The sequence below is a fragment of the Hevea brasiliensis genome, chromosome 9 (assembly GCF_030052815.1).
Source record: "Hevea brasiliensis isolate MT/VB/25A 57/8 chromosome 9, ASM3005281v1, whole genome shotgun sequence".
Taxonomy (NCBI): Eukaryota; Viridiplantae; Streptophyta; class Magnoliopsida; order Malpighiales; family Euphorbiaceae; genus Hevea; species Hevea brasiliensis.
The window spans coordinates 9,068,319-9,094,305 of NC_079501.1; the positions used below are offsets into that span (position 1 = coordinate 9,068,319).

At 35.9% G+C, this 25,987-nt stretch overlaps 1 protein-coding gene across 1 annotated transcript; it reads left to right on the forward strand.

Annotated features, from left to right (window-relative positions):
* Positions 1-1,688: 1,688 nt before the first annotated feature.
* LOC110638530 (protein SPIRRIG) lies at positions 1,689-22,935 on the forward strand. The gene is made up of 19 exons (XM_021789123.2): positions 1,689-2,536; positions 4,780-4,849; positions 4,987-5,072; positions 5,891-6,026; positions 6,125-6,181; positions 6,461-6,631; positions 7,651-7,842; positions 7,990-8,055; positions 9,699-9,813; positions 10,036-11,210; positions 11,440-12,139; positions 12,239-12,341; positions 12,443-13,554; positions 13,653-15,303; positions 15,451-18,504; positions 19,568-19,876; positions 19,969-20,275; positions 20,427-20,573; positions 21,085-22,935. Exons 1-19 carry the CDS (start codon positions 2,364-2,366, stop codon positions 22,261-22,263), a joined length of 10,803 nt encoding a protein of 3,600 aa, XP_021644815.2. The 5' UTR covers positions 1,689-2,363; the 3' UTR covers positions 22,264-22,935.
* The last annotated feature ends 3,052 nt before the right edge of the window (positions 22,936-25,987 follow it).

Here is a 25,987-nt window from a genome sequence, read left to right on the forward strand (position 1 = left end):
ATTTAATTGAAAATTGGTGTTTTGGTTCTTTGCTGACAGCTTCCAGTGCACAAAAGACTCATTCTCACCTAACTTCTATTTTATTTCTGTCCACTTTATTGGAAATCAAGAAAAGCAAATACGTGGGAACGTTGATTGACTTGATCCACTTTTACGTTTTATTTGTAAATGGAATTTTTTATTTTCAATCCCTACAACTTTTAAATTTTTATTATTAATTTCTAAAAAGAAAAAAATCTACAATTCTAATCCTTAATCTTTATTTTTAGACATTTCCCATATATTTAAAAAAAAAATAAATATTTTTAAGTTACTCAATTTATTTTTTCTCTTTTATTTTCTTTTCATATTCGACAATATTATTATTAATTATTTTAATATTTATTAATTATTTTACTCTATTAATCATTAAATATTAATTTTAATTATTTATATAACTATTAAATTAAAAGTATTTTATAAAAATAATTATTATAATAATTATTAAATATAAAAATAATAATATAATTTTATTGATATTAATAAAAAAAACTCCACCACCCTTTAAAAATTAAAAGAGGAGCTTTTCGAAAAGTATTTTTTAAATTTTTAAATATTAATATAAATATCATATTACTAAATAATATAAATAAGGAAGAAAAATAATATTTTAACTATGATTAAAACCTTTCATTAAAAATTTTTATTAAACAAGGTCTTAATGTGTCTAGAAATAAAAATTAAAATAATCATATCAAACTTTCTTCAAAACAGTCAAAAATAAAAATGCTAAAAATTAAAGGGTGATCTCATGTAGAGTAGCTTTGGCTTGAATAAATTATTAGGTCCCATGTCACGCTCTAATAAATTTCCAATTTACCTAATTTACTAATTGTCACTTTTCACAGGTGATCTCATGGTTGATACTATCACACTTGTTATATTATATAAATTATGTAAATAATTTTGATAAAATATGCATAGCTTTAATATTGGCATTTTGCTTTCCGCAGCATTAAAATCAATATAACAAAACAATTTAATAAATTTATAATTACTGCCTAACTACATATTTAATTATTAAATTTACATATATATGAGCGAACATCTAATTTTGTGATTGCTTAATAATAATTGAGCAAAGCATCAGTGAGCAATTTTTCTATATCTTACTAGTCCAAACGTGTTCTATTTTGGCAGACACTCCACTCCACGGAAGCTGAATGATGTGCCTTTGCCTTTAAGGAATATTAGCGGAAGTTACATCATCCGATATCAAAAGCCGACCGATAAACCCTCAAACCAAAATCTAATAAAGCGGAAAAAAAAAAGTGCTGTTATTATTATTTTTTTTTTATACAAATTATATAATAAAGCGATTTCATGTGAATAATTTATATAAAATAATAAAATTATTATAAAAATAATTGTGAATTATTTTTTAAAAAATAATTTCATAATTATAATTTTATAAATTAATGTATATTTATTTTTATATTAAATATATTGAAAATATTGATTTATTCTATGCGGTGGAGTCTATTTGGAGCATATAATTTATCCAGAGAGAGGAAATCACGTCTTCTCCGAAAATCTCGATATGCCACGTGTAATGTGTTGGGGTCGTGGATCCCACACTGACACGGCCCGGGGAAGCATTTTGTGAACGTAGAAAGCTCCTGTCAGAAAAAATAAAAAATAAAATAAAGAAACAAATGGAAATCAAGAAAAAAAAAAACAATATCACCAAGGAGAGAGAGAGGAGACTATAGGGCGAGAAACAAGGCGCGGAGAGGCCGTCCAAAACCAGCAGAAGAGAGAGAGAGAGAGAGAGAGAGAGAGAAGGGGTTTGTTTGTGCTATTCTTTTATCTTCATCGCCATCTTCATTGTCATAATCATCATTGCCATTTTCTTGCATTTCTTTAGTTTCTTTCCCAACAGAAGTCGCGTTCCAGTTCAACTCTCTCCCTTCATTTTAGGGCATCTAATTTACATTTCCCCAAAAAATTCGAATATCTAAAAAAGCACGGAAAAAAAAAACCAGCTAAACAGCGAATTAATTAAGGGGGAAAAAGAAGAACAACCCAACAGCAAATAGATCAAAGATAACGAAGAAATTAATTATCCCAGATCTTGCCGTTCCGTCTCGAGAACCAGCTTCGATCGATCATTTTTCTGACCTCAGCACGTTCAATTATTGTTGTAATGCGTTTTCTTGATTGTTCCTTTGCGCTGGGAGGAATTGGATTCATTGTGTAGGTGACCTTCTAGATTAGATTAGAAATCTAGAAGGGTCGGATCTGGTGCGTGAAAGAGCAAAGCAAGGGGTCGTTGAACGGCGGATGAGAGATAGAGGCAGAGAAGGCGCATCCAGGGACCAACGATGAAATGGGTATCATTGCTTAAGGACATAAAAGAGAAGGTCGGGTTAACTCAATCTCCACCTACTAGTTCATCATCCACTGCTGGCTCTTCTTCTTCCTCTGCTCTTCTATCTAATCGCGAATCCAATGCTTCTCCTACCAGTCTTCATGACTTCACCTCGCCTTCTGCCAGGTTTGTCCATTTTTTTTTTATTTTTTATTTTATTTTAGTATTTTCTCTAGTTGATGATTGCTTTTCACGGTTTTAGTGGTGCATTTTTTTTTTGTTTTTCGAACATCAAAATATAATCTGCGTTGACTGTTCTTGACATTGATCTTTAATGGGAGTAGATAAGCTCTTTTCACTACTCTATCACTACAATTTGGCACTTTTCTGCTTTTGATGTTGTAATTTCGTAAGTTATCCTTTATTCATCGTCCGAGAAGGAGACAAAGAAATTTTAAGCTAGTATCCAGTAGTCTTCTACTGCTGGTTACGCTGATTTTGATTTTTGATCCCCTCCACAGTGTTATTAATATAATTCTGAACCTATGTACATCATCTTGGTGCCTATTTTATGTATGAAGAAGAAGGAAGCTCTTTAAGTTTTTAGCTTCATCTTGGTTTCTGTTTATTTAATTTCTGGAGCAAATGTGAAACTCCATATATAGGACCATTGCAAGATGTTAACGAGATGCTGTTCTTAATCAACTTTATATATATATATATATATATATATATATATATATATATATATAAACTTTCTATTGATATTTAAGGTTGGTATGTTGTTTGAGGGTATGTCCTTGCTATGTTAATTAGTAGGTGTTATTTTCAATTGAGAGAGATTTTAGTTTGGATCATAATGTATCATCTATTGTGTACTTTGTTTATCTGGTTTATATCTTCTTCTACATATTGTTATTTTGTGTGAAGGGTGAAGATGGGATTTTAACCGTCTATTAATACAACTTTCAAATCATTTATCAATAAGGAACTTTGTTTTATGCCTTTTCTGTGAATTGTGTGAATAAGGCAGATTGATTTTCTAGTGTTAGCTTGGAAAACTTTTAGCTGATGGAATGCAGTGCACAAGCTGGTCTTGTTTTTGGATCAAAGACGGAGAGGATGGACTGGCTTCTATCTGTAAGCAATTAGTGATATGGAGGGAAGAGAGGAGAATTTTTAGTCTAAGATATTCATTATTATCATGTGAAGGTTTTCTGAGGTGCCAACATCAGTTAAAGGGTGTTTTAGTTGAAATAAGGACTTACACTTAAGAACATGAAGGTCTTAGGATAATGGGAATAAACCAGAAAGTGTGAAGAGCAGAATTGATAATTAGCTTAGAAAGTGAACCGTAGTAAATATGTTCTGAAATAAGGAATTATTTCTTTTATTCCTTGATGTTAAACATGAGGTAGGGATGAATTCTTTTTGTTTGCATGAATATCTGATCTTTGTAAAATAAAAGGGATTATAGGTATTATTAAGAAAAACTTGTGCCCTTGGGCTTTGGCTCAAGTGATAAAGGGATGGGGTAGGATGCACTGGCTCTAATAAAGAGATGGGGTAGGATGCACTGGGTCTAAGGTTCCATTCCCACTTATCAATACATTTTGTTGTTAGTTTTTACTGATGTAGAGCCACAAAGAACACTCAAAGGGAAAAAGAAATAAACTATAACATTCTATCAATTCTCAATTTCAATTGTCAATAAATAATAATAATAATAATAATAATTTCTATTAGTGCTATCCTAAAACATGAAAACACTAAACCAATACTAACTAGGATAATACTATCCTAATAGAACTTATTAAATATTCCTAATAATAATAGAATTCCTAAATAATAAGAGCCTAAAGTTCTTAATAGAAGTTTACAATTAAAGATCTTAATTTTACAATTAAAAATTAAATCAAAATAATTTCTAAATTGTGTTTTCCTTGACCGCATCATTTTCCTTCTTGGTTACTTTGATTGATTTCTTTCAAAATTTTTTGCCTAATTTAAATTTTAATAATTTACAATTTATAGGGAGGAGTATATCTTTTTCTCTTAGTCATTAAGATATCCTTAACCTAATTAATAAAGATTATGGAATTTTACCCCCTAAAGAGTTACCGACTCTTCATTTATCTTGGAATAACTGTTGGGAATAAGATTAGTTGGATGTGGATTCCATATGGGACAGTTAAAAGCAGTTCATAATGTATATGAAAATTTCACGGTAACTAATTCCAACTCTTGGACACATATTTTGATTTGGTATCCATCCCTGGGTCCAGGTAATGGTAGCCCTTCATTTACTTCAATCATAACAATGTTGTTGTTTACCATAAATTGATAGAGTATGTGGATAGGTTCACAAAAGTTTGTATGGTAATTTTACTCCTTTTTTGTTTTTATATATATGTATATATATAAAACAGAGACAGACATGAATTGGAATTGGACTTCAAAAGATTTTGGGAGGAGTTCCGTTCATCCAGCTCCGAAAAGGTACCTTTTCTATATATAAAGATTTTCCTAATATTCTTTTGTACCTTTTTCCATTATTATTTTAATTGTAAGATAAAACTTGTCAATTATTATAAAAATAAATTGTAGTTGCTAATGTTCTTTCGTTGTTTATGCAGGAGAAAGAAGCGGCCTTGAATTTGACTGTGGATGCTTTTTGTAGATTAGTGAAACAGTATGCTAATGTAGCCCAATTAGTTACCATGTATGGACATGATTCCTACTTGAAGTTGTTATTACTATTGCCGTTGCCTCCCTCCATAATTGAGATAGACTGCTTTTTTTTTTTTTTTCCACTATCAGTCTATTGATTGGCTGATTGCCAACCCTGACTAGTTTAGGATTAAGGCTTAGTTGTTATATGAGTACACTGATCGTTAAACCATGGATGCACAGGTGTTGATAGATCTTATAGATTCTTTTTTTTTTTGGTACATCCATTGTGTTGTGCAGGAGACATTTTTGTATCGCTTATAATCCTTTTTTATTCGTTGGCCCTTTGGCTTTTTTTTTTAAACTACAAAAATAGGGTTGTTATGTCTGTTGGTTTTGCTATGCAATAGATGTGGGAAGTTTATTGTATTTAAAAATGAATGATTTACTGATTAAAATTAGTGGGAACTGTCATATCTCTTCCTCAAGCTGTTTCAACTGGACGTTTCATTTATTGGTGACAACTATTTTTCTAAGTGTTTCTTTAATCTTGTGTTGTACAGAATCACATTTGTGAAACCCATGTAATTTCCAAATTGATTGCTTCTGCAATTGATCTCATTTGTAATTCTTTTTTTTTTTTTTTTTTTTTTTTTTTTCAGATTGTAGGGTTTTGAAATTGATATGATTTTCTCAGTTCTGTGAGATTACCAATTTTCTTCTTTCTATGATATCTAGCTTTTATTTTCTTTGATGCAAGTCTGCAGTGGGAGTGGGACTGGTTATTTGCTTTCACTTTGTGTAAGATTTCTTCTTGGGTACTTTCAGCATGCTGAACATTGTGATTTTTTTTCTTTGGAGGAATCACAGGTTAGTTGAAACACACATTTTCTCTTTTGTTGTGGGAAGAGCCTTCGTCACGGACATTGAGAAGTTAAAGATCAGCAGCAAAACGAGATCTTTGGATGTAGAGAATTTATTAAGATTTTTTTCAGAAGTTGCAAAGGTTTGCCTCTTTTTATAATCTAAATGCTGTTCCTTTCTCTTATTGCTTTGCTCAGGTGATTTGTTGTTCAATGCTGTATTCTGTATGCTTTTCTGCAGGATGGCATCAGTCCTGGTTCAAATTTGTTATCTGCTATAGAAGTCCTTGTATCTGGGGTATATTTCTCTTACCTTGAACTGGCTTTCAAAAAAAGAGCTGTATGTGTCGTTTTCTTCCATCTTTATCAAATACAATGTTTGAATTATTTCTTCAATACAACCGCGATATCAAGTAACTTGATGCAGTGTTGCAATTGAAGTTGATATTATGTGCAATACATGACAATATTGATTATGATGGTTTAGGTAGAGTTGGGAGATATGTTCACATTGTCATTCCTAAGTTGAACTTATTTCTGTTATAAAAGCTTTAAAATTAAGTTTTATCTCTTGCAGCCTATTGATAAGCAATCTCTCCTTGATTCTGGGATATTATGTTGTCTCATTCATATTTTGAATGCCCTTCTGAGTCCTGAAGGCAATCAAAGGCAAAAGGCTATTAACTCTGAAGTGCCACTGCTACTTGAAAAAGATCATGGAGATGTTGGGCATGCTCGCAGGCTTGAGGTAGGTTTTTTTTTTTTTTATTATTTATTTTCTTGCCTCTCTAGTTGCTGTTATCTATGTGCTTGTCTTTGTGTTTCTCTGTCTCTGTGTGTGTGTGTGTGTGTGTGAGAGAGAGAGAGAGAGAGAGAGAGAGAGAGAGAGAGAGAGAGCATGTGAATATAAAAATGCAAAACTTTTTCCCCTTGACTGGTTGCTAGAGCACATTGTCATTGCTTTGCTATCTCAGGTCAGGATTAATTCCATTTTAAGAACATCTAGGCTCATAGGCACTTGTTTACACTAATATACTCGCTTCCTTCAATCTTGTGTAAGATGTCAAAAGGCATAAATTTTGGTGTTGAAATGAGATATGAAGATCCTGCAGAGCAATGCTGATTACCATAAAATTTGACACAATTTCAGCCCAAGCCATATACCGGTTGGTTAGTTAGAACCTTTTAAGTTTGTCATCAAAGAAAAAAGTGTTCCTGTGTTATGGAAAGATACTGAAACATTAATCATTAATTAATTACCTGTGCTAAAAAGTTAAACATTTTTACCTCAAATTGAATTTACATTTTCAATCCTGTTTCTTACTGCATAGAAGCATAACATGGGAACAAATCAAAATATCATGCACAACAGTTTAGGTTGGACCTAAGTACGTCCATTCCACTAAAATAATCCACATATATCCTATTCATTAAATTAGGCCTAAGTGCAGCAATTTCAACTAAAATGATCCATCTAGCCTCTCCATCTTAGGGGAAAACTATGGTTTAAGTAATTACAAGTTACGCACAACCTAGTGCAAAGCGGTAACACAAATCTTGGGAGCACCATTCCTCACATCCAAGTAGCCTACACTCATGTCAGGCACCAGGATCATATTCATGCGGGCTCTTAGTACATACCTGCGGGCTCTTAGTACATACCTGCTTGTTGTCTTTGTCTGCATATCAATGATTGGGCTGTTGTGAATACAAATATATAAAAGAATTCTTTTTTCTTGTTTAATATATTTATCTCCTTTCATTCAGGTGGAAGGAAGCATAGTGCATGTTATGAAAGCATTGGCAAGCCATCCTTCAGCAGCAGAGAGTTTGGTTGAGGATGACTCTCTTCAGTTGCTGTTTCAAATGGTTGCTACCAGCTCTTTAACAATCTTCTCTGGATATAAAGAGGGTATTGTTCCTCTGCACAACATACAACTTCATAGGCATGCAATGCAGGTAGATGCCCTAGAGTTTGGATATTTATGCAGTAACTTATAGATCTGCTTACAAATAACTGAAAGTTATAACCTTGTTAAAAATCTCAGATATGCTTAATGGTCTGATGGTTGAAACTTGTTTTCGTTGCGTTTTTGGTTGCTCCAGATACTTGGTCTTCTTTTGGTGAACGACAATGGAAGCACAGCTAGATATATACGCAAACATCATCTGGTATGGACTTAATACATGTGAAAAGCATAGGGTTTCTGTAGGGAAATTGGACTATTGTTTTCCTTTCCACCTTCTAATATCAGAGGTCTCCAATACATTACATTTCTTGTTTTTTCACAATATGTAAACAACTATTTATTAGGATTTAAATTGCATCTATATGAGGACAAAATTTAAACAACTTTTTTTTTTTAACATTTTCTTTATACATGTAGTAAATTCTTAGGGTCTATTTGGCATTGCTTTTAGAGATGCAATTGAGAAAAGTATTTAAATATATTAGTTAAAAAGTATTAAAAGTTTATTAAAAATTAAGTTTGATATTTTTTAGCTATAAGAACACTAACATAATAGAACATTTTTTTCCAAATTGCACTTTTAACATCTAAAATCGTGCTTTTGACCATGAAATCTAATGCCAAACGGAGCCTTATATTGTTATTTATTATCTTGAATATATTATTTGTACTTCTGCTCACCATTCATTTGTGTGTAATTGTGTTTGTTTCTATTATTAATTACCAAAAAAAAATTTTACAGTATCCAAGTGCTGCATGATTTAAATCACTCGTCATTCATGAAACATGTCACATTTTTGTTTCAAAGTAGAAGGATGACATTTTTTGACTCCAATAGTTGCTTTTGATTTCATCTGTTGTTTTCTACTTTATCAACATATTCATTATTATTGAGGTTTAGATCTTCCTTGTTGGACCTGTTTTTCACTGTCATCCCATGATCCATTTTTGGTCACTTAACTACATTTTAATCTAGTGTGGTATCAGGATTTACAAAAGCGTTTAATTAATTTTAAGCCTATTTGTGCTCCAATTCTTTATAAAAGTACCAGCAATGATTTCTCATCACTAGACCTTGTTAAAATTTGCTTTGAACTGTGACTGATACTTCTTGTTGAATTTGCTTTGTTTTGGCTTGAAGTAACCATTAAAAGTAAATTTGGACAATTTTAGTGACAAAAAACTGAAATTTGATATTTATTTGGGAATTCAGGTGCAAATGAACCTTAATGTGGGAAAATGTAATGGCTGAATGAAAATCGTAGGGTGATAAATGTGTAATTGGTTGAAACCACTGGAGGTTTTTGCAATTTCCACTGGAAGAAAGAAAAGGAAAGATCTAAGTGGCATGCCCATATTGCTTTTTTAATTTTAAAAATTTCAGATCTATTGATTTATATAAGGTTTCCAGTAAGTACTGCATCCTGGCATAAGTAGGGTATCATGAACCTGTTGCATTTCGGGTAACATAGTATTCCTTGTTCCAAGTTATCAGTTGTGATTGTGATAGTTAAATGCTATGTCAGTAAAAGCAAATTACAATGGAAACACCTTGAAGTTGGTCTCTACTGCGTGGCTATTGTATCTTTTGTTGGCTTTTTGAATATTTGTTTTGTGAAACATGCTTCTCTAGCTAATTCTCTCATTTTGTTTCAATTGTGTGCTTATGATATTCATTTTGTGGTATTCGCAGTTATTTTTTTCCTATTAGAGCTTCTATTAAAAAATTTTCTCTAGCAAATTCATTTATCTTTTGCTCTTTTTGATTGTAATGGCTGGTATATTTTGTAGCCTATTTAATCTTTTAATACATTTCTCAGCAAATGATATATTTATGTTTCACAGATAAGGGTTCTCTTAATGGCTGTTAAAGATTTTAACCCCGACTTGGGTGATTCTGCCTACACTATGGGCATTGTGGATTTGTTGCTTGAATGTGTGGAATTGTCATATAGACCTGGTAATTGGCCCGTCAATTTTGCCTTGATTCTTGAATGTGTGGAATTTATAAGAGCTATCTATAAGAATTCTGTTAATATCATGAATATTGTTGTCTTGATTCTTGAAATGAAGAAAAAAAAAAAGAAGCTTATGTTATGTTATAGTTGCAAGTTTGAATTAATTCCATCTTTAAAGTTTCTATACATGTATTAGTGCTGATTTTATGCATTTTGAATTTTAGAGGCCGGTGGTGTCAGGCTAAGGGAAGACATACATAATGCCCATGGTTATCAGTTCCTTGTTCAGTTTGCATTGGTTCTGTCCTCCATGCCACAAAATCAGGGTTCTCAGTCTATTTATTCAAAAAGTTCTGTTGACCAAGAATATACTTTAGATGGTTCTTATGCCTTGGATGAAGAGAGAAGGGATTTGACAAGAAAAGAACCCTCACTACAGCATTTATCACCTGCATTATCTAGGTTGCTTGATGTTCTCGTTAATCTGGCTCAAACTGGTCCAGTTGAACCTTTAGGATCATCTGGAGGCAAAGGTTCAAGAGCTTCTCACACCAAGGCTAGTAGCCATAGTAGAAGTCATACACCATCTATTGATCGGCTTGCTGATGAAAATTGGGAGAAGGACAATACCCGAGTCAAAGACCTTGAAGCAGTCCAGATGTTGCAAGACATTTTTCTGAAGGCAGACAGCAGAGAGTTGCAGGCAGAAGTATTAAACAGAATGTTTAAGATATTCTCAAGTCATATTGAAAACTATAAATTGTGTCAGCAATTACGGACAGTTCCACTTTTTATTCTAAATATGGCTGGTTTCCCTCCTTCTTTGCAAGAGATAATCTTGAAAATTCTTGAATATGCTGTGACTGTTGTGAATTGTATTCCTGAGCAAGAATTGCTTGCTCTTTGTTGCTTATTGCAGCAACCAATAACATCAGAATTGAAGCACACAATACTCTCTTTCTTTGTAAAACTTTTATCTTTTGATCAGCAATACAAGAAAGTCTTGCGAGAAGTTGGGGTGCTGGAAGTACTGTTAGATGATTTGAAGCAGCACAAGTTTCTTTTGGGTCCAGATCAAGAGAGTGTTAACTCTAACCAGTCCGAAAGAAATTCAGGCTCAAACAGCTTCAAGAAACACTTAGACAGTAAAGATGCTATTATTTCTTCACCCAGGCTATTGGAATCTGGTTCAGGAAAGTTTCCCATCTTTGAAATTGAGGATACGATATATGTTGCATGGGATTGCATGGTCTCTTTAGTGAAGAAAGCTGAAGGCAATCAGGCATCATTTCGTTCAGCTAATGGTGTGACGATTGTTCTTCCTTTTTTGGTGTCTAATGTTCATCGTCCTGGGGTCCTCCGAATATTGTCATGTTTGATCACTGAAGATGTTACACAGGTTTGTGGACGTTTCAGTATTTTAACTTTGGTCGATTTGACTTTGGACAAATATAGCTTCTAAGAGCTGTCATTCTTCTTTCCATTTCCACAATTGGTGGGACCACTTGACAATAATCATGATAATTGTTCATGCTTTTATGCAAAACAAGGCACATGCATATATCTGGTGTTACCTAGTGTTTTTATGCAGCATTGCCAAAATAATCATTTGATTTTTGTTTTACCAGGCTCATCCTGAAGAGTTAGGTGCAGTTGTTGAAGTTCTTAAAAGTGGAATGGTTACAAGTAGTGCAGGACATCAATATAGGTTTGAAAATGATGCAAAATGTGACACAATGGGTACTTTGTGGCGCATATTGGGAGCTAACAGTTCAGCTCAGAGGGTTTTTGGTGAAGCTACTGGCTTTTCTCTTCTTTTGACCACACTCCACAGTTTCCAAGGTGATGAAGGATTGGTGGATGACTCTTCTTTGGTGGTTCGTATCAAAGTTTTTACATACTTATTGCGCCTCATGACAGCTGGAGTCTGTGGCAATGCTATTAACAGGACAAAATTGCATTCTATTATATCATCCCAAACTTTCTATGATCTTCTAGCTGAATCTGGCTTGCTTTCTGTGGAATGTGAAAAGCAAGTCATACAGTTGTTGTTGGAGATAGCTCTCGAACTTGTGCTTCCACCATTCTTATCATCAGATAGTTCCACACCGGTTGATATGATAGAATCTGAGTCAGCTAGTTCTCTTATGACAATTCCTTCGGGTCTGTTCAATCCTGATAAGGAACGAGTGTACAATGCTGGTGCTGTTAGAGTTTTGATCCGTTCACTATTGCTCTTTACTCCCAAGGTGCAGTTAGAATTGCTGAATCTTATTGATAGGCTTGCTCGTGCTGGCCCTTTTAATCAGGAAAGCCTCACTTCTGTAGGTGCGAAATGTTTTTTGTCCCTTCCATATCCTTTCCTCTTTATTGACTAATTTCATTGCTTTTTTTTGTTTATTTATTTTATTATTATTTTTTGTCTAGGTTGCGTGGAGCTTTTATTGGAGACAATTCTCCCTTTCCTTTTGGGTTCATCACCATTGCTTTCATATGTGCTGAAGATTGTGGAAGTTCTTGGGGCATATAGGTAGGACATTTGATATTTTCTGAAGACTTTTATGTTGCTTGATTGACTTATTTGCTGACATCTAATTGCATTAGAAACTAAGCTTTATATTTTGGTGGTAGGTTGTCTGCATCAGAACTTCGACTGCTTATTAGATACATTCTACAAATGAGGCTGATGAATTCAGGCCATAATCTTGTTGAGATGATGGAAAGATTAGTTCTAATGGAAGATATGACCTCAGAAAATGTTTCTCTGGCACCATTTGTTGAGATGGACATGAGTAAGATTGGCCATGCTTCGGTTCAGGTGTCTCTGGGAGAAAGATCTTGGCCTCCAGCTGCTGGATATTCATTTGTATGTTGGTTTCAGTTCAGAAATTTCTTGAAATCACAAGTGAAGGAAACAGAACCTTCCAAAGTTGGCCCTTCTAAGAGGCATAATGGCTCTAATGGGCAGCACAATGAACGCCATATTCTTCGGATATTTTCTGTTGGTACAGCTAATAATGAAAATGCGTTCTTTGCAGAACTTTATCTTCGGCAGGATGGTGTTCTAACCCTTGCAACAAGCAACTCTAGTTCTTTGTCCTTTCCTGGGTTAGAATTGGAGGAAGGCAGGTGGCATCACCTTGCAATTGTTCATAGCAAACCAAATGCTCTTGCTGGACTATTTCAAGCTAGTGTTGCATATGTATATCTCAATGGAAAGCTGAGGCACACAGGGAAGCTAGGTTATTCTCCATCTCCTGTGGGAAAACCCTTGCAGGTGATCATTGGTACACCACCTAGTTGTGCAAGAGTTAGTGACTTGACATGGAAACTCCGTTCTTGCTATCTTTTTGAGGAGGTGCTTACCTCAGGTTGCATATGTTTCATGTATATTCTTGGTCGGGGATATAGAGGGCTCTTCCAAGACTCAGATCTTCTGCGTTTTGTCCCTAACCAGGCTTGTGGTGGTGGTAGCATGGCGATCTTAGATTTGTTAGATGCTGACTTGCCCTTGGCAAACACACAAAAGGTTGAAAGTGCTGCAAAGCCTGGGGATTCTAAGTCTGATGGCAGTGGGATTGTTTGGGATTTGGAGAGGCTAAGCAACCTTTCATTGCAGCTCTGTGGAAAGAAACTTATTTTTGCATTTGATGGAACTTGTACCGAAGCTATTCGAGCATCTGGGACATTCTCCTTGCTTAATCTGGTTGACCCTATGTCAGCTGCTGCTTCTCCTATTGGGGGTGAGTAACCATTGGCTGATTTGACTTCTAAAGTATGCAAAGCAATTAAGGATGCTAATTAATAGAATTCTGTCTCTATCTTTTACTTTAATTTTCAGGGATACCACGATTCGGACGTCTTCATGGGGATATCTATGTTTGCAGGCAGTGTGTGATTGGAGATACAATCCGCCCTGTTGGTGGGATACCTGTTATCCTGGCCCTTGTTGAAGCTTCTGAAACCAGGGATATGCTTCACATGGCATTGACTTTACTTGCCTGTGCACTTCATCAGAATCCCCAGAATGTCAGAGACATGCAAACGTGCAGGGGTTACCATTTGCTAGCTCTATTTCTGCGTCGTAGAATGTCATTATTTGACATGCAATCTCTTGAGATCTTTTTCCAAATTGCAGCATGTGAGGCTTCGTTTTCTGAACCAAAGAAGTTGGAAAATACGCCAAGTACTTCATCACCTGCAGCAACTATGCAGGAGGCTGGATTTGTGGATCTTAGCTTGTCAAAATTTCACGATGAAACTTCTTCTATTGGATCTCATGGAGATATGGATGACTTTTCTGCTCAAAAAGATTCATTTAGTCATATTTCAGAGCTAGAAAATTCTGATTTGCCAGTTGAAACTTCAAATTGCATTGTCTTGTCTAATGCAGATATGGTTGAACATGTCTTGTTGGATTGGACACTGTGGGTAACAGCTCCAGTTTCAATTCAAATTGCTCTTCTGGGATTTCTTGAGCATTTAGTGTCTATGCACTGGTACAGGAATCATAACCTCACAGTTCTGCGGCGAATTAATCTTGTTCAACATTTACTGGTGACTCTGCAGCGTGGTGACGTTGAAGTTTCTGTTTTGGAGAAATTGGTTGTTTTGCTTGGAGTAATTTTAGAAGATGGGTTTTTGGCATCTGAACTTGAAAATGTGGTTAGGTTTGTGATTATGACTTTTGATCCTCCTGATCTGAAACCACGGCATCACATAATGCGAGAATCGATGGGTAAGCATGTAATTGTAAGGAACATGCTGCTGGAGATGCTTATTGATCTACAAGTAACCATCAAATCAGAGGAGTTGCTAGAGCAGTGGCATAAGATTGTATCATCAAAATTGATAACATATTTTCTTGATGAAGCTGTGCATCCTACTAGTATGAGATGGATCATGACTCTTCTTGGTGTGTGTCTTGCTTCCTCTCCCACATTTGCACTTAAATTTCGCACCAGCGGTGGTTATCAGGGTTTGATGAGGGTTCTTCCAAGTTTCTATGATTCTCCAGATATTTATTATATTTTGTTCTGTTTGGTATTTGGAAAGCCTGTTTACCCTAGACTACCGGAGGTCCGCATGCTAGATTTTCATGGCCTTATACCAAGTGATGGAAGTTATTTGGACTTGAAATTTGTGGAACTTTTGGAATCTGTGATTGCAATGGCAAAATCCACATTTGATAGGTTGAGCATGCAGTTAATGGTTGCTAACCAAACTGGCAATCTCTCCCAGGTTGGTGCTAGCCTTGTAGCAGAGCTCGTTGATGGGAATGGAGACATGGCAGGAGAGCTTCAGGGTGAAGCTCTGATGCATAAGACATATGCAGCCCGTTTAATGGGTGGTGAGGCATCAGCTCCTGCCGCTGCAACCTCTGTTCTGAGATTTATGGTTGATCTGGCAAAGATGTGTCCCCCTTTTTCTGCTGTTTGCAGAAGACTGGAATTTCTTGAAAGTTGCATTGAACTTTATTTTTCTTGCATTAGGTTTGTGCTTAGTTGTCTTCTAGTTTGTAGTTTTTGTTTTGCCAGTACTGCTTTGTCCCAAAGTTATTGAAACATATATCTAGATTTGCTTGCTCAGTTAAAGCAATAATATATTTTGAGTGAACTGTGTTTTTTTTGGTCTTGCAGGGCAGCTTATGCAGTGAATATGTCAAAAACACTCTCTGAGAAGGCAGAAGAAAAGAACTTGAATGATTGTGATGACACTGGTAGTTCTCAAAATACGTTCTCTAGTTTGCCTCATGAACAGGAACAATCTGCCAAGACATCCATTAGTGTTGGAAGCTTCCCTCAGGCACATGTAAGTACAAGTTCTGATGACATGCCTGTGGCCCAAAACTATCTGAATGATGATAAAGTGGAGATCAAAATCACCGACTTACATCAGGATTTGAAAAAATCAGTTCAAATTGTCCAAGCTGTTGAGAACTTGGATGGTGATATTGTTGACCAGGTCTCTGCCACCTCTAGCTCAAGTGAATCAAACATTCGAAATATTGATGGCATCATAGATCCTATTCAAGTGGAAGATTCCCAGAGTTCTGCATCTCTCAACATACTGGATTCTCCCATTATATCTGACAAGTCTACTTCAAGAACCCCTCTTACTTCATCTTCATCTCCAGCTGTTGCATTGACATCCTGGCTTGGAGGTGCTGGTCACAATGAATACAAAGCTTCCACACAAGCCACTCCTTCCATAGAGTCCTTTGTTTCTGCTAGTGAATATGATGCATCTCCAGACTTGAGGTCTACTCAAGGTCCATCTAATGCAAGCTCATCTTATTCAGTCAGTGCGAAGCTGCTCCTTGAAATTGATGATTCTGGTTATGGGGGTGGTCCGTGTTCTGCTGGAGCTACTGCTGTTTTGGATTTTATGGCTGAGGTTCTTTCTGATTTTATCATTGAACAGATGAAAGCAGCACAGATCATAGAGGGTGTCTTAGAAATGGCACCTTTATATGTTGATGTTGAAAGTGTGTTGGTTTTCCAGGGTTTGTGTCTTAGTAGGCTGATGAACTTTGTTGAAAGGCGTCTTTTGCGCGATGATGAGGAAGATGAGAAGAAGTTAGACAAAAGTCGATGGTCCTCAAATTTAGATGCATTATGCTGGATGATAGTGGATCGTGTCTATATGGGTGCTTTTCCTCAACCTGCTGGTGTGTTGAAAACTCTGGAATTTTTGTTGTCGATGTTGCAATTGGCAAACAAAGATGGGCGAATTGAAGAAGCAGCACCTGCAGGAAAGGGTCTTCTGTCTATTACAAGAGGAAGCAGGCAACTTGAGGCTTATATACATTCACTTCTCAAGAACACAAATCGTATGATATTGTATTGTTTTCTGCCAACTTTCCTGGCCACTATCGGAGAAGATGATCTCCTTTTATGCTTAGGTTTGCATATTGAACCCAGGAAGAGATTATCCCCTAATGCTTCACAAGAAGATTCAGGAATTGACATCTGCACAGTTCTACAGTTATTAGTTGCTCACAGGAGAATTATATTCTGTCCCACCAATCTTGATACTGATTTAAATTGCTGTCTTTGTGTAAATCTAGTATATCTTCTCCATGACCAAAGGCGAAATGTTCAAAATGTGGCTGTTGATATTGTCAAGTATCTATTGGTGCATCGAAGGGCTGCACTAGAAGACTTGCTTGTCTGCAAACCAAACCAAGGACAGCATATGGATGTACTACATGGTGGTTTTGACAGATTATTGACCGGAAGTCTATCTGCTTTCTTTGAGTGGTTTCAGAATTCCGAACAGATGGTTAACAAAGTGTTGGAACAATGTGCAGCTATTATGTGGCACCAGTATATTGCTGGATCAGCAAAATTTCCAGGGGTGAGAACAAAAGGTGTTGAGGGTCGTCGTAAGAGGGAAATGGGGAGAAGGTCACGAGACATTTTGAAGCTAGATCTTCGACATTGGGAACAGGTAACTGAACGGAGATATGCATTGGAAATGGTTCGTGATGCAATGTCTACTGAGTTGAGAGTTGTCCGCCAAGATAAATATGGATGGGTTCTCCACGCTGAAAGTGAGTGGCAAACCCTTCTTCAACAACTTGTACATGAGAGGGGAATATTCCCAATGCGTAAATCTTCTGCAACTGAAGAACCTGAGTGGCAGCTTTGTCCCATTGAAGGTCCATATAGGATGCGCAAAAAGCTTGAGCGCTGCAAATTGAGGATTGAAAGTATCCAAAATGTTCTCAATGGAGAGTTTGAATTAGAAGAAGTAGAGTTGTCCAAAGGAAAACATGAGGATGGTCCTGATGCATCTGATACTGACTCTGAACTCTTTTTAAATCTTGCGACTGACAATGCTAAACAAAATGGTGTTGATGATGAGATGTATGGTGAGTTTTTTAAAGAACCAAATGATGCCAAAGGTGTATCTTCTGTTAAGAGTGGTTGTAATGATGATAGAGCTAGCAGTATGAATGATGCAAGTCTTCACTCTGCTCTCGAGTTTGGTGTCAAGTCTAGTACCGTGTCTGCCCCAGTGTCAGAAAGCATGCATGCAAGATCTGATCTAGGATCTCCAAGGCAATCTTCTTCTAACAAAATTGATGATGTCAAAGTCACAGATGATAAATCAGAGAAGGAACTGAATGATAATGGTGAATATCTGATTAGACCATATCTGGAACCTCTTGAAAAGATACGATTCAAATATAACTGTGAACGAGTTGTGGGTCTGGACAAACTTGATGGTATATTTTTGATTGGGGAACTCTGTTTGTATGTAATTGAGAATTTTTACATTGATGATTCTGGGTGCATTTGTGAAAAAGAATGCGAAGATGAACTCTCTGTTATTGATCAGGCCTTGGGCGTCAAGAAGGATGTTACTGGCAGTATGGATTTCCAGTCCAAGTCAACTTCATCCTGGAACACACTGGTAAAAACATGTGGTGGGGGAAGAGCATGGGCCTACAATGGTGGTGCATGGGGCAAGGAGAAAGTATGTAGTAGTGGTAATTTACCTCATCCTTGGAATATGTGGAAGCTTGATAGTGTTCATGAGATTTTAAAACGGGATTACCAGCTTCGTCCTGTTGCTATTGAGATATTTAGCATGGATGGGTGTAATGATCTTTTGGTGTTCCACAAAAAAGAGAGAGAAGAAGTGTTCAAAAATCTGGTTGCCATGAATCTTCCAAGGAATAGTATGTAAGTAACATATACTAACCCTAGGTTCTGAATTTTACTTCTTACCACTTATTTTTATCACTACAAGCTTTGTGTTTTTGTGTGCATGCAACTAATGACCAATTACTTATGTTAATTATTTTTTTTCTTTACAAATTTTATGCTTGATTTGTTATATGCTAATGTTTTTGAGATGCATGTATTGATGTTATTTCATAATCTAGAAGCAGGGCAGCTTCTTTTTGGTTATTTAAGAAATTGAAAGATGATAACATATATGCAGGCCATATTGTCAATATTCATTTGAGATCGCATGCCTGTGTGAAATGAGTGTTGTTGGTATGTTAACTGCATTTTGATTCACCTTCTCCTATGAACTATTATGACCTGAAGCTGATGTGTTGTTGTGACTTGGGTCACAACAAGGGTGTTTAGAAGATGAGAAAAAGAGGGAAAGTGGGAAAAAGTGAGAGAGGAGAAAGGGGAGAGGAAAGGAAGAGCAACAGAGGAGAGAGGATTTTGAAGGTGAGAAGAATCTTGTATTGAATTATCCCTGAATGAGTATCTTTACAGCTTAATCTTTCTATTTGTATAATCTAGCTGTAGTATTAACTAACTTGTAACAATACCCTAACAAACAGCCTCACTAATCTGCTTTAGCTGCTTCTAGTTCTGGCCACAACATATGTTTATCCTACAGACCCCTCAGGTTTCCACTTTCCTCAAAATGGGATCTGATCAAATGTGTTTATATGTTTCTGCCTACTGCATATAGCCTATGGCTTGCCATTTTCACATGTCATGGCAGAAGTGGATCTGGTATCCTCATTTCCTTGTTTGGTAATTTTGCTTTGTATATTCTTGTCTTATATATGATGTGTTGCTAAATGTCATGACTTGTTGCTTTTCCTTATCGTTGGAATACTTGAACTTGTGTTTGCTAAACAAGTTTGTTCCTGGCTGAAGTTAGTTGTTTGTTCTTTTTTTTTTTTTTTTTAAACAAATTGAAAACACATCGAGGAGGAGGCGGAAGAGCTATAGGAGAACCTCATGCCACAGTTCATGATTTGCTTCCTTTTTGCAGGTTGGACACTACAATTTCTGGTTCAACTAAACAAGAAAGTAACGAGGGAAGTCGTTTGTTTAAGTTGATGGCTAAATCCTTCTCAAGAAGGTGGCAAAATGGAGAAATTAGCAATTTCCAATACCTCATGCATCTTAACACATTGGCTGGTCGTGGATACAGTGATCTCACCCAATATCCAGTGTTTCCATGGGTTCTGGCAGATTATGAGAGTGAAACTCTGGATTTGTCCAATCCTAAAACATTTCGTAAGCTTGAAAAACCAATGGGATGCCAGACACCAGAGGGGGAAGAGGAATTTAAGAAAAGGTTAGTCATTTGTGTATGCTGCCATGATTTTTTTTTTTTTTTGCTCGCTACTGCTTAGTTATGATTTTTCTACTTTTTTTTCTCCTATTCAGATATGAGAGCTGGGATGATCCAGAGGTTCCAAAATTTCATTACGGTTCTCATTATTCTAGTGCTGGAATCGTCCTATTCTATCTTCTACGCCTGCCACCATTTAGTGTGGAGAATCAGAAGCTGCAGGGTGGGCAATTTGATCATGCTGATCGTCTTTTCAATGGCATTAGAGAAACTTGGTTAAGTGCAGCTGGGAAGGGTAACACATCTGATGTGAAGGAATTGATTCCAGAATTCTTCTACATGCCAGAATTTCTTGTAAATAGGTTTAAACTTGACTTGGGAGAGAAACAATCCGGAGAGAAGGTTGGTTTTCTTTGGAAGTGTGATTATTTGATTTGTCTGTTTTTTTATTTTTATTTTATTTTTTATGATTTGCAGGTGCAGAATATACAATTATGTAAAAACATCTTTTCTTTTCTTTTTTGGGCATACTTACACTATTGGTATTTTTCAGGTTGGTGATGTCTTCTTGCCTCCTTGGGCCAAAGGCAGTGCCAGAGAATTTATTAGGAAACATAGGGCAGCCTTGGAATCTGATTATGTTTCAGAAAATCTGCATCATTGGATAGACCTCATATTCGGATATAAACAGAGAGGGAAGGTGTGTTTCTACATTCTTACCATAATGCTACATGTCAGAATACTAGATTGTTTCTTTTAAAGTTGATTATTTGTCTGTTCCTTAAGAAAACTAAATACAAAATGGATTTTTATAGTTCTTTAAACCTAGGGAAATTTGTTTTCCATTCTGATCCATAGTTCTAGAATTTTTTGGCAACCAATTGAACTCTGTCAATAATTTCCCTCCATCAGTCACTGCAGACTGCCATGTGTTAGAACTTGTTCCCATGAAATAGCCTCATTCTAGTTGAAATAGCTTTATAATGTCCTGACCCTTTCTCTCACTTTTCTACTTGCCCTCTCTGCAACTCTATTGAAATTTGAAAGGAAAGAAATCAGAAAGCTCGGGAGATTTGAGAATTTGTTATCTATTTGAAAATTGAAGAACTTCAACCTTTTAGTCCTCCCTTTATTATTGCTCACCGATATTCTCCATATAAGTTATCCTTCTTGTTCTTCTTATAATGTGATATTCATTCCATGATTACCAGGCAGCTGAAGAAGCCATCAATGTTTTCTATCATTACACATATGAGGGGAGTGTGGACATAGACTCAGTTACTGATCCTGCAATGAAAGCCTCCATTCTAGCACAAATCAACCACTTTGGGCAGACACCCAAGCAACTGTTCCTCAAACCCCATGTGAAAAGGCGGTCTGACAGAAGGCTTCCTCTTCATCCTCTCAAGTATTCTTCCCATCTTGTCCCACATGAAATACGCAAGACCTCATCAGCCATAACTCAGATTGTTACTTTCCATGAGAAAATTCTTGTGGCAGGGACAAACAGTTTACTTAAACCTAGAACGTATACCAAATATGTGGCATGGGGATTTCCAGACCGGAGCTTGAGATTTATGAGCTATGACCAGGACAAACTCCTTTCAACACATGAAAATCTTCATGGGGGTAACCAGATTCAGTGTACAGGTCTTAGCCATGATGGTCAAATGTTGGTTACGGGCGCTGATGATGGGTTAATTTCTGTTTGGAGAGTTGGCAAGGATGGTCCCCGAGTTTTACAGCATTTGCAATTAGAGAAGGCGCTTTGTGGTCACACTGGAAAAATCACATGCCTTCATGTTAGCCAGCCTTACATGCTGATAGTGAGTGGATCTGATGACTGCACTGTTATCGTGTGGGATCTCAGCTCCTTGGTTTTTGTTAGGCAGTTACCAGAGTTTCCATTGCCAGTTTCAGCAATATACGTGAATGACTTGACTGGGGAGATTGTGACGGCTGCTGGAATAATGCTTGCTGTTTGGAGCATCAATGGGGATTGCCTTGCAGTGATTAACACATCCCAATTGCCATCTGATTCTATTCTTTCAGTGACAAGCTGTACATTTTCAGATTGGATGGACACAAACTGGTATGTGACAGGTCACCAGAGTGGGGCTGTTAAGGTGTGGCAAATGATTCACTGCTCCACCCAAGAGAGTGCTCAAAGTAAATCAAACAGCAATCCAACGATTGGGCTGAATTTAGGTGATAATGTACCGGAGTACAGGTTGGTGCTTCACAAGGTGTTGAAGTTTCATAAACATCCTGTTACTGCCCTTTACCTCACGAGTGACCTGAAGCAGTTGTTGAGTGGGGATTCTGGTGGGCATTTGCTCTCTTGGACACTACCAGATGAGAGCTTGAGGACTTCTTTTAATCATGGGTGAGAAAGGGAAATAGCAGTTAAAGTGTGATAATTTAAGTTCTTTGAAATCCTGTGGGATTTGCCAGTTGATTCTTGGAGAGGAAAGATTGAATATGTTCATGATGCTTCAACAAGGCGACAGGGCTGGCCTGAGATTGACGAAGTACAAGAAGTAAGGACGAGACAGACAAAAACTGCCTGATAAAAATTTTTAGGACATTTTGAGAAGCAATACCTCGACTCATGTGCTTGGCCGCCCTAGCTTCTGTTGAGACGCCAAAAGCAGAAGGCATACTTGTATTTTTGGGTGCTTGGTGGAGGACATTTTTTGGTTTTGCACGAGAGAACATCCATCAACTGGTTTTTTGAATGTGCACAGATGGAATTACTAACAGTGTGTATTGAAGTTGTATAGAGGGAAACTGTGCCAGGAACAGAGCATTGCTCCAAATCATCTGGCCAGTCGAACAATGGACGGTTATTTGGTCCAGTCTATTCCCTTTGGGTAAAATTCTTTTTGCATAGTGCAGTTGGGCAGGCACTGCCCATTCTTCTTGTCAAATGTACGCTTTCTTCTTTTGTTACTCAGATAGCCCTTTATTTCAAAGGATATTTTGAGTAACTATTCAAACTTCTATCTATATGCTCAGCTTTTATGATTAAAGGATATACAAGGCTGGGTTGTTTTTTTTTTTCTAAATGCTTTTGCTTTGCAGCACAAATAAATATAAAATATTAAGAAGTAACTTCATAGGAAGCCAAAGGGTAAACCAAACCATACCTTGGCAAGCGTTTGATTCCATTTGCAATTATAATTCTTCTGTTTTTTTCACGTTTTTTACCGCATAAATAACCTTTTTTGTCACGACCTAAATTATAAGCTAGACTAGCATTACGATTTAGATTAGCATAAGGCCTTTAAAGTCCGTAGTAAGTCTAAACTATTCCTTAACCCAACCTAAAAGTTCATATTCGAGCCCATTTTAAGAAATCAATCGGATATAGTCCGGTCATAATCTGGACCATTCAACAAGGAGTTTTTAACTCACTCGATCTATAATCTCAATAAAATATATTTAGGGACAAATTAAAAGAAAATTAAGTGAAAGCTTAGGTCCCTCTTCCAAATCATAAGTCCAACCCATTTAACCATATATGCATTATATGAAGTTTACATTTTTCAAAATACATAATCTTTACAATCTCAAATCAAATTAAATATTTTCTAACACATGCGAAGTTTTAGATTTTAACTGACAATATAAATTACAAGAATAGGCATAAAAGGACCTGCGAGGAAGAGAACAGGTCAATTGCATGTAAAGCTCTCCTGTAACCTAGGAAAAATGGGCGAACAGAAGTGAGCTTTTGACTCATAAAGTAGTATATTGATTTTAAGTATAATTTCTATAATTATCTAGAACTCATGCATCCCTATAGATAAAATGCAACATAGATCAACAAATTCATCCAATTCAAACAATATTCGCACAAAGAATAATTTGGAGAACTCACACACTCTTGTGTCACATCAATGAATATATATATATGGGAGCTGATCTCCTATACAGCTTTTTTAATCCAACACCTGTCAGCGAGACAAACTCGACCCGGACTTTCTCTTATAATCCAAATACAGGGGTCAGTGAGATCAATTCAAAGTCGTACTCACCCTGACTTATCACAAAAAGAACCGGGCCCCAATCGAGATTAGCTCAAGCCGATCTGCCTGTCCTATCCATATCCATCACATTGCGCGCGCACACACACACACACACACACACTACTCCAAATCATCCTAAGGCGACATTCACATTCATTATACAAACAAAAAAAATGCAACATAGATGGTGCCTAGCAATTAACTACATACATATATTCATATGTAATGCATGAGGATGTCTTGAATATATAATAATAATATTGAAATTATAAATAAAATCAATATCTACTTACAACTTAACAAAAGGTCAATGCGGTGGCTGGGCGGAGGAGGAAGGCTGGCCCGACTCACCTAAACATTATATCAAAAATTTTATCATTATTTATTCAAACAAAACTTCAAAAAGTCAAAGGCAAATCCTAAGTTTTATCGAAAATCCAGCAGAATATTCCCTATACCTATGATCTACTTAACGTGCAAAATGATCCAAATAACACTTCTAATACACAAATCCCACATCATATTGTTAGTAGTATGCCCTAGAGCATATCATTTAGTATGTATCTTGTACATATTTTTATTAATAAAAGGCATTTTCACTTTTCCGTTTACATAATATATTTATGTGTAATAGAAAAGGTCCATTGATATTTTGTTAGAAATATTATTCTTAAGTTGTTAATAATATAAGTGACAATATTTCTAGCACGAAGTATCATAAATAGGTTCACAATCGAGGATACTTCATAATAAGGACATGACTTATCCAGAAAGATTGTATTCATGTTTGTTCCCAAGTTATTTATATGAGATATAAATAAGATGGAATGGTGAGTCTCATGCCATATAACAAACATGATAGGCACTTATAAATGATAAGTTACACTTATGACAAGCACATGGAGTTTACTCTTGTCAATGTTTTGTCATAAATCATATCGGCATATAATCTTTAGACTGAGATATTATCTTGTATATAGGTAGTTTGAGTTTGATCTTTCATACTTGTACTGTGTATGGGTATATGGGCATGTGTTGGCTCCTACTAGTTATATATGGAGGTAGGTGTTGATCAAGATGGAATCGTTCCTCTAAGTAAATAGAGATAAAATCCTATGTTCATTTAATTGTTCTTGATGTTTCAAGTTCTGGCCAGACAGATAGATTTATTAAAAGAGTTTCGATGAGAAAATCTTTTAATCAAGAACTGGAATTAAAAGAGAACATAATATTCATAGCAAATGGAGTTTGACATAAACCATGACTCATTTTGAGTTGGGATTTATATGAGAGAGATTCTAGTGCATGGTAACATATGATTATAGGTTCATTTAAGGTAAACTTTATTACTAATTGGGTGGCTATGGCATGCTATGCTAGGTGTTAACCATGGTCTATGAGGTTCATAAAATGATTTAGAGAAATCATTTATGGTAAGAAAGAGTTCTGATGATATTAAGAGTTGATATCATGTCTCATTGCCAATTAGTGATGAGCCTAGTAAGTCACACATATACACAAGTTATCACCTATTTAAATATGATTTAATTAATTAATTAAAGAGTTTAATTGATTAATTAAATTGGTTTGGTTTGCAATTAAATTGCAAAGTCCCTAGCATGACTTGAAACCAAATCAAGATTATTGGATGTGTAGTATAAATTAAATTTATATTTAAAGTGTTTAAATATGAATTTAATTAATGAGAAATTAATTAATAGAGATTAATTAATTAATTTATATTTGATATAAATTAATTAGAAGAAGAAAATAATTATTTTGGGTTAAGAACTCAAAATTAAGACACAGGGGCATTTTCGTCATTTCACAGTGTGACACGTGGCATCATGAGATGGTGACACATGGGATTACACATAAGTTTGCCAAATGTTTTTTAATCATGTAAGATGATTAAAATCAAGATTAAATATAGGTTTGACACTTGGCACAATGTGATTGGGTCACTTAAACCTAGAGCTAATCAAAGGGTGACATGTGGCAAGGGTTTAATGTGTTAACCTAGCTATTGAAGTGTTGTTATGAGAAAATAAAATACAACCAGTAGCCACACTCCTTTGTCACG

What these genes read in the sequence shown, in the direction of transcription:
- LOC110638530 (XM_021789123.2), top strand. Translation starts at nt 2,364, where the DNA reads ATGAAATGGGTATCATTGCTTAAGGACATAAAAGAGAAGGTCGGGTTA. An exon ending in TTTTTTCAGAAGTTGCAAAG is followed by an intron (nt 6,027 to 6,124) that starts GTTTGCCTCTTT and finishes GCTTTTCTGCAG; the next exon opens with GATGGCATCAGTCCTGGTTC. An exon ending in GGAAAGCCTCACTTCTGTAG is followed by an intron (nt 12,140 to 12,238) that starts GTGCGAAATGTT and finishes TTTTTTGTCTAG; the next exon opens with GTTGCGTGGAGCTTTTATTG.